The sequence below is a fragment of the Ipomoea triloba genome, chromosome 13 (genome assembly GCF_003576645.1).
Source record: "Ipomoea triloba cultivar NCNSP0323 chromosome 13, ASM357664v1".
Classification (NCBI taxonomy): domain Eukaryota; kingdom Viridiplantae; phylum Streptophyta; class Magnoliopsida; order Solanales; family Convolvulaceae; genus Ipomoea; species Ipomoea triloba.
Genome location: NC_044928.1, coordinates 7945221 through 7954530, shown reverse-complemented (window position 1 = coordinate 7954530; position 9310 = coordinate 7945221). Strand labels below are relative to the sequence as shown.

The following is a 9310-nucleotide window of genomic DNA, read 5'->3' as shown; positions in this document are numbered from 1 at the left end:
TTTTCATTAACTTTCATTTTCAATCTCTTCACAAACACAAAAAACCTGGAATATAATTTTAGAAATCATTTTTTGGGTTTTCAAATAGACCCTAAATGACAATATTATTTCATGAAAAGAAAAAAAAATATTTATATCAAATAATAATTATTATAATATTTCAGGTAGTTCATGGCAAATAATTGATTGATCATGAATGATTTAATCAATTAAAAACTTAATGCAATATTATTATTATAATCCAATCAAAAGAGAGGGTGAGCGGAGAATCCGTAGTCGACGGCGGCGGCTGGCTATAAAAACCGGTCAAATAAACTGAAGATCCGATCGAGCAAAAGCACCATTCTCTTGCGTTAGTTTGTCAACTCAAACTAACTAACATGGCTTCTCCAACAATATTATTTGTGGTGGCGGCGATAGTGGCAGCGGCGATAGTGGCGGAGGCCCAGTCGCAGCCGTCGTGCGCTGCGAAGCTGGCAACATGCGCGGAGTACCTGAACTCCACCACCACCCCGCCACCGTCCTGCTGCGACCCACTGAAAGAGGCGTTGACTAAAGAGCTACCTTGCATTTGCGCTATCTTTAACGACAAACAGCTGTTGATTGGACTTGGAGTTGATATCTCTCAGGCCATTAATCTTCCCAAGCACTGCGGAATGTCCACCATAACCAATGCTTGCAAACCTGGTAAACATTTAATCACGGATTTGGTCCCTTTGACTATAGTGAAATTATCGATTTGATCATCGATTATCATTTTTATCAAATTATGTTCTCAGTTTTGAAAATTTTTATCCAATTCCATTTTCCGGTATCATCCCATGGCTCAAATTGAGGGGGAATGAAATTTGGTAAGATTTTCAAAATTGAGAACTTAATTTGATAAGAATGATAGTCCATAACCAAATTCATAATTTCACTATAGTCAAAGAATAAATCACTCAGACTCAATTCTTTATTTTCAGTTTTCTATTTTTTTATTTAAATAATGTGAAAAATTCATAGTCATTACTCATTACACTAAATTGTTTTGCACTGTGTAAGTAGCACAATAATTTTCTATTCTTCTTTACTGCTCATTGAATTCATAAATCTTTCATAAACTAGTGTTGTAAAATTAGTATGTAAGTTGCATAAATTATGGTACTAATTATTTTGAGTTTTGGTTCATATAATAATTTTAAGTTTTTGAACAGCTGATGAGGCTCCCACTCCACATTCTTCTGCATCCCTGCCACCTCCAGGTAAATTAAAGCCATTTTTTTCTTTGAAAGAAAAAATTAAAGCCATTTTTGCCACTATGAATTCACTATTGTATGCTAGCTGCGCTACTGCCTCCATATTTAAGTTCTTCATAGATTTACGTTTAAAAAACATATCCGAAGCCAAATTTTATTAACATCAAACTATATAGATCAATGTTGTACAAGGAAGGCGGCTAGTAATCCGAATATATCTTCTCTATTTTTTTTCACTCAGGGCTGTGAGTTGTTAGACGATTATAATTCTCCAAACTAATTAATTATATGTTAGATATACAGTGAGTTAAGTAAATGGTTGGAGGAATATAAAAGAAGAGCAACCTAGCAGGCAAAAGATAAATCACTCACCCGAGTGGGCACAAACTCGATAGAGTTAGGCGCCCAATTTGGAGCCTAGGGCGCCTAGTCAGCTGGGCAACTAAAAGCCACCTAAGGCTGAAATCACCTTGACCTAGGAGCATCACCCAGTCCCTAGTCGGTGCCTAGACTGCTTAGGCAAATTTTTACAACACTAAGGTGTCTCCATTATGTAATATTGAAGATAACAAATATGCTAATATATATATATATATATATATATATATATATATATATATATATATATGCCTAAACAATAAAATAGAGATCGGAAAATAATTGTACAACGTTGTATAGTAGACGCATGCACTAGGCATCTATGAATAGTTCAGTTTCTTAATAAGATGGTGATGTAGATATCATTAACCCCTACCATTAGGCTATAGGTCAACAACTGACAATTTTGAGTAGAGAATTTTAGTTTTAATTTGGAAATTAAGCATTCAGTCAGTATATTAATATTTTTGTGCATTCATTATCATTTGGTTGGGAAAAAAAATTGTTGCAGCAACAGCAGGGGGAAAGGATGATAATGGTGCGGGCAAAATCGCGTGGACCGGAGTTTCAAGCTTGCTCGTGATTGCTACATCTTTGATGCTGTGGTAGATTAAAGATATACGAGGTTTAATTTGTGCATTCAATTTGCAGATTTTCATGTTCAATTATCGTATGTTGTCATTTTTTATTGTACAATTTTATTCCATGTAGTTTCAGTTATTGATTTGTAAAACCATGTGATCTAATGTGTTTTTTGTTATCAATTTTGTTAAAATAAAGGTTTGACCATGGAGTTGAGTGTGTACTCAAAATTAATTATTCAAATTAAAGAATAATGTAAATAATACATTCTTTTAATATCGTTCTTACGTCACACTTTTGTTTATTAGAGAGAAAATTTTATTTTTAGTTCTCGATTATTGTGCCATTGTCAAATTTAGTCATATTTTTTTTAATTTTGTCATATTATACCCCTAATTTTGAACAATTTTCACTTTTAGTCATCGATTATTGTGGCATTATCACATTTAGTTATATTCTTTTAATTTTGCCATATTACATCCATAACTTTGAGCAACTTCCACTTTTAGTCCTCAACTATTGTGACATTGTCACATTTAGTCATACTTTTTAATTTAGTCTTCCGTTAAAAATTCAATTAATTTACCGTTACAATTGACAAATAACGAAGGAAAAACCCTTACATATATCCTAACTCATATTTTGTGTTTATTTGTGTTTTGTGTTTCATAACATTGAGTGGTAAATTTTCTCTACTACACACACACACACACACACACACACACACACACATACAGAGCGAAGTTCTAGTGCGGCTATGCCTTAATGTGCAGCTGATGCGGCCTCACCATTACGTACGCAAAAATGCACCAATAGTGTTAACAATGAAATGCACCAACACACCACAAAAAAAAAAATATGCACCATACCTCACCACACCTAATGGTGCGTTTTCAAATACTGTGTGGTGCGTTTATGCGGCCTAATAGTGCGTTTTGTGGCGTACCTAATGCTGCATTGGTGTATTTATTTGTTGTGCACTTCCTAACACTATATATTGGTGTATTTTTGCATATCTAATGGTGAGGCCGCATCGACCGTACGTTAAGGCCTGACCGCATTTGAGCTAACACACACACACACACACCACATATCTAATGGTGAAGCTGCATCGACCATATGTTAAGTACACAAACCATACACCTTAAGTACACAAACAAAGCACCTTAAAAACTCAAACCAGCGCACTTAAAGTTTTAGGCTGACGCACTTTAAGTACACAAATTACGCACCTTAAGTACACAAACCATGCATCTTAAGAACACAAACCACGCATCTTAAGAACACAAACCACGTACCTAAGATTTTAAAATGGTGCACCTTAAGTTTCAACAACTCACGTACCTTAAGCATACAAATCACGTGCCTTAAGAAGTAAAACAATTCACCTTAAGAAGGAAAATCACACACCTTAAGCTTTAGGTTCACTCACCTTAAGTTTCACCACTGACGCACATTAAACACAAAAACCATGCACCTTAAAAAAGAAAACTATGCACTTTAAGAAAGAAAACCACGCACCTAAAGCAATCGCACCGGAGAAGGCCTACCGCATAGGAATCCATATATATATATATATAGAATTTAGTTCCTGTGTAGTTGAGTGTGTCCCGTGCAGTTGTGCGGTTAAATCTGAGCCATTGATCTTATTTAAATAAACGCCTAAGATTAACAAAATTTAAAAAAAATGGTGACAATTTGGTAATTTTTGCATCTAGGTCAAATTTAAGGTGAGGTAGTTTTCCTTCTTAAGGTACATGGTTTTTGTGCTTAAGTTACGTGGTTTTTGTGCTTAAAGTGTGTCATTTTAATGCTTAAGGTGCGTGGTTTGTGTACTTAAGGTGAGCCATTTTAATGCTTAAGGTGCATGGTTGGTGTTCTTAAGTTGTTTTGTTTATGTGCTTAAGGTGCGTGGTTTGTGTACTTAATATGCGTCATTTTAATGCTTAAGGTGCGTAACCGCGCAACCGGACGGTTAGCTATACCCGCACATGAACCCCCCCTTCTTATATATATATATATATATAGAGTCATGATCAGGTGTGGCCTGGTCATTAGGTGTGGCCGTGTGGCCTATTTTCAGCCATTAGATCATATCAACTCATCAAATCAACGCGTAATATATATATGTTACAGAACACACGATTCTACGTACTAAAACGCACCAGAGGACCGATAAAACACACCATTCCACACAATATACCAAATGCGTCTATTCATTTAAAATTCATCAATATACTTAATAAAACACATCATTCTAGGTATTAGAATGTACCACAACGTGCCTCATGTCAGATTATAAGCATACACTATTTACACATATTAGAAAACATGTGCTAGTTTTTAAAAAAAAAGTGCTAAAATATGCACCATTATACGTATTAAAATGCACCACACTTATTAGAAATACATGTGTTAAAATACACACCATTCAATGTATTAAAATGCACTAGACGATGTATTAAAACACACCATTCCACAACACAGTTACACATCATTCTACGTATGAAAATGCACCAACGGATAGATTAAAACGCATCATTCCACAACACAGTTAATACACCAACATACGTAATAAAACGCACCAATATACGCTCGCCGCCGCATTTGAACCAAAATATATATATATATATATATATATATATATATATATATATATATATATATATGAAGGGGTTCGGGTGAAATGTGCAATAGAAGGCAAAAAATACGCACTAGAGGCACAAATATGTGAAACAATTATTGAAAAATTAAATTTAATATAGGATCTTCAACACAAATCATAAACGACCATAAATAATAAATAAAAAAACAATATTCAACTCAAATTAGTAATAAGTGATCAAGATTAATTGATCTTTTTTAAAAAATTCGTCATCTACAATTAAAAAAAAAAAAAGGCTTTGGAAGGCATTACAATGTGCACGGTATGACATAAAATGTGCACTGGAAGAAGGAAAAATGTGTATTGTATGGCACAATAATATGCTCTGGTATAAGGAGCAATGTACACTAGTAGAATGAACAATGTACACTGTATAGCATAACAATGTGTAATGAAAGAAGGAAAAATGTGCACTGTATGGCATAACAATGTGCATCGGAAGAAGGAATAATGTGCACTGTATGGCATAAAAATGTGCATTGGAAGAAGGAAAAATGTGCACTGGAAGAAGGAAAAAAATTAACTTACTTACACAAAATTACAATAATGTCACTGCGTTTTTTTTAAATCTCCAATTTTGACCCTTGATCTGGACTCAATCTACGGATATAATTTCATCCTATTTCTCACCTAAGGCAATTGTTTCACATGATCCTTTATATATATATAGGTATGAAACTTTAATGATGTAAGAATAATTTTGTCCGATTATAAAATAATAGTATAATATTTGTAAAGTAATGTACAATTGTATCATTGTAAAAATACGGACAAAAAATATTAATATCATAATGACCTAAATCATTCCCAATAATGCAAAAGCATAACTAAAATATTGAGTTTTGTTCTAAATAATCCAAAGAAGATTAACTAAATGAAAAAAAAAAGGACAAAAAATTAACCTATATTTATTTTACAAAGAATGCAAGAAAATGATTTTCAAGGTTCTTTATTTGTAGTATTTGATACTCATCTTTGAATGCTATGTATATAGTCTGTCTAATTAATTGATCAAATTTCACGTTAAAAATAATATTGTATTTTTTTAATACACTCTAACATATTCATAGTATATGTTTAACAATTTTGTCAACTCTGATGAGGATGTGTTTCCAACTTAAGACCTTCTTTATGGAAATTAATGAATATGTTAAGAATAATAAATAATTAACGAAATATTCCGTTATTAAAGTTTATACTGACAGAATGCGGTAGTATTTAGAAAAAGTAAATAATATAATAGTGGGTAAAGTAAAAAAAAATATTTAAAAAATACTAAAATAGTAAAATCAAAATAAAATGAACCATTCATTTCAATAAACAATTGGACCAATATTTTTTAGTTCTCATTATAGGCGTAGTTACTTTATTGGCTATATATATATAATCTAATTCAAATGGCTGTTAGCTTGGGCTTTTTTTTGGCCTCTGAAATCCCAACTATACTATATAAGTTGTTCCAAGTGATCCTCAATTAGCTAGGCATCCATAGCTTTGTTAGCCTGCCTGCCTCTTATGGGCCACCGTTTTCTTGTAATATGATCCAATGACATTCTAAAGTCTAAACCTTAGGATGTGGTAATTAAGACAAGCTATTGCCAACCTAACCAAGACAACTGAGAATGATGGTCCAACCTAAGTGCATTAAGAGGGAACCCCTAAGTCAAGGTAATTTCAATTCAAACTTATTGTTAGTTGATGGTGCAATGTGAAGTATCAACCAGCAAGTTAGCCCCAAGGGCCTAATAACACAAGATGATAATCACTTTATGATAGAGTTCTGGGATCTATTTCAAAAACTTAGATAGCGATCTTTAATTAATGTTCAAGTTAAACATGATACATATTTAGCGAAAAGTACATAAGAATTTATAAGGAGAATAAGGTTGAGGTAAAGTGTAGGGCGGAAATCTTAACATTATATTCGAGTGCAAGTTACTATTAAGTGAGTTAGAATTTTTTTTTTTTTTTTAAAAAAAGAAGAAAATAATGTAACATACATCTTTAAACAAATCATTTTAAAAGCATTAGTTGAAATGTGAACAATGAAACTTTCGAAGTAATTGCAAGAAAGCAATATACAATTATTATGGAGTCGGATAATTAGTGTTCAAGGTAAACTTCATTCATATTTATCGAAAAGTACATGACACTTTAGAAAGAGAGGTAAGGTGTGGGGTGGAAATCTTAATCTTCGACGGCAAGTAACTATTAAGCGAGTTAGAAAACAAAATTACATTAAACTTTAAACATTGTTGTATAAACATGAGTCAAAAATGCGGAAGCAATGAAACTTTTGAAGGAATTGAATTATGAGAAAGCAGTAAGCAATTATTACAGGATCAGAAAAAACAATAATAGTGTGGAAGTAATCTTGAAATTTTGTGTTTCATTTTTCTTAATGAGGTACCAACAAATCAACTTTAAAAAAATAAAAATAAAAATTTAACACAAGATTCAACTGCGAAGCTCTCCAGTCTTTAAAAAGTGTTAGGTTCAAAAGAAAGTCAACTCCATGACCGTTCTGAATTCACAATTTCAACTCCACTGGAGTACTTATTTCAGTTATTTGTACATCAAGTTTAAAAGTTCAAATCCATATATAGAAAAAGAACAGCCCACCCAAACACAACTTTGTAGACTTACATTCGCAGCATTCTCTCATCTACCTTAACTGCTTCTGACTTTGATTTTCTTTTGCAATCATTTTCCTTAAAGTTAACATACTTTCTTAATTAAGGAAACCTAACTTCTATGACAAATCCTTAATTCATTCATTATCCAACTAAACACTATTAGGTAGGTGGTTTGCAAATTTCAAGTTGTGCAAACTTTTGTGTTCCCACTTCTTCACACCAAACCATGCTTCATTATATTTTCTCTAAAAATAAAATTTCCGAGCTCAACTTTTTTTTTTTTTTTTTTTTTTTTTNCTTTTTTTTTTTTTTTTTTTTTTTTTAAATTGTTGGGCCGCAGCTTAGAAGGCCGAGTCTGATCTAGCATCGTCTCATTGAAATATGGTGTTGACTGCTACCCAAGTATAAAGAAATAAAGTTATTCTTTCGTCGCTAGCTATAATTTTTGACGTAATAGTAAACATTTGATCCTAACAATTACTGTTGTAAGGTAGCTTGGTGGGTTGAGCCTAACATCATGCCATCGAAATGACGCAAGTATAAATAAATAAAGTTTCACCTTCAATACTAGTTATAGCTTTTCACGTAATTTTAAAGGCTTGATCTTGACAAAAATAACATGTATTGAAAGAATTTCATTTTAAATGAGATTCAACAGCAATTTGAATTTAATTTGAATTTACTCATGAGGTGTGAATGAAATGAAACGTGTCTCTTTCAACTTAAATAGAGCAATTAGCCTTAGTCGGCATGAATAAGATCAATCTCGATGTGTAATCCTAATTAATTTGTCGAAAACTCTTGTGATAAAACAAAAAAAAATAGCAACTTTAATTTAAATTTAGAGTATATGCAACGTGCCCATTGCATAGGTATTGTGGATCATGGTAACAAAATCATGTTTTGTAATTATGTGACTTTCATTTACACGTGATATGGGTTAATGAATTTATGAATAATAAATAATGGGTTACACTTGTGTGAGACCGTCTCACGGATCCTTATTCGTGAGACGGTCTCACACAAGTTTTTACCATAAATAATATAACACGAATAACATAGTAGTATATGATTTGAAATAAAATTTGAAAGCAAGTTGCGTTTTCCTTAATTTAGATTGGTGAATGAACATTGTCAAGCATATATGTGGTTGTTATTATAGTTAAGTTATTAATTGAATTAAGTTCAGAAAAAATCACAAGATAATACTTCTTATTTATATAGGTAGATATCTTATTAATTGAATCAAGTTCAAAAAACCCCATTCAAGATTGCTTAGATCTTACTCTTTGGATTACCAATCAGTACTTGGATTAATGACTACCATCCTAATTTTCATTGTTATGTTGAAGTTTCACAATTTTGCATATAGGTTAGTCACTAGGGGTAACTTCAGCCCTAGGATGGGAAACTATTCGGGATGTACAATAATAAGAAAATGTATATGTTTTAAAGAAATTGTGTGTGATATAGACCTCAATTATTTTGTATTTGTGCATTCATGTGGAGAAATTAAAAAAACACACGTGCATGCACGTGCGAACACACACACAAATATATATATGTGTGTGTGTGTGTCAGCTCAAATGCGGTCATGTCTTAATGTGCGGTTGGTGCGGCCGCATCATTAGTTATGCAAGAAAGCACCAATAGTGATAGTGTTATGAAATGCACAACAAAGAAATGCACCAATACACCATTAGATAAGCATAAAAGCACCAACCACACAGTGTTCAGAAACATACAGTTAGGTGTGGTGCATTTTTTTGAGTGTGGTGCATTTTTTTGAGTGTGTTGCGCATTTCATTGTT

The 9310-nt window shown here is 32.5% G+C and overlaps 1 protein-coding gene across 1 annotated transcript; it reads left to right on the top strand.

The window, feature by feature from the left end:
• The first annotated feature begins 380 nt into the window (after positions 1–380).
• LOC116001134 (lipid transfer-like protein VAS) lies at positions 381–2225 on the top strand. Its single transcript, XM_031241025.1, has 3 exons — positions 381–687; positions 1197–1244; positions 2128–2225. Exons 1-3 carry the CDS (start codon positions 381–383, stop codon positions 2223–2225), a joined length of 453 nt encoding a protein of 150 aa, XP_031096885.1.
• The last annotated feature ends 7085 nt before the right edge of the window (positions 2226–9310 follow it).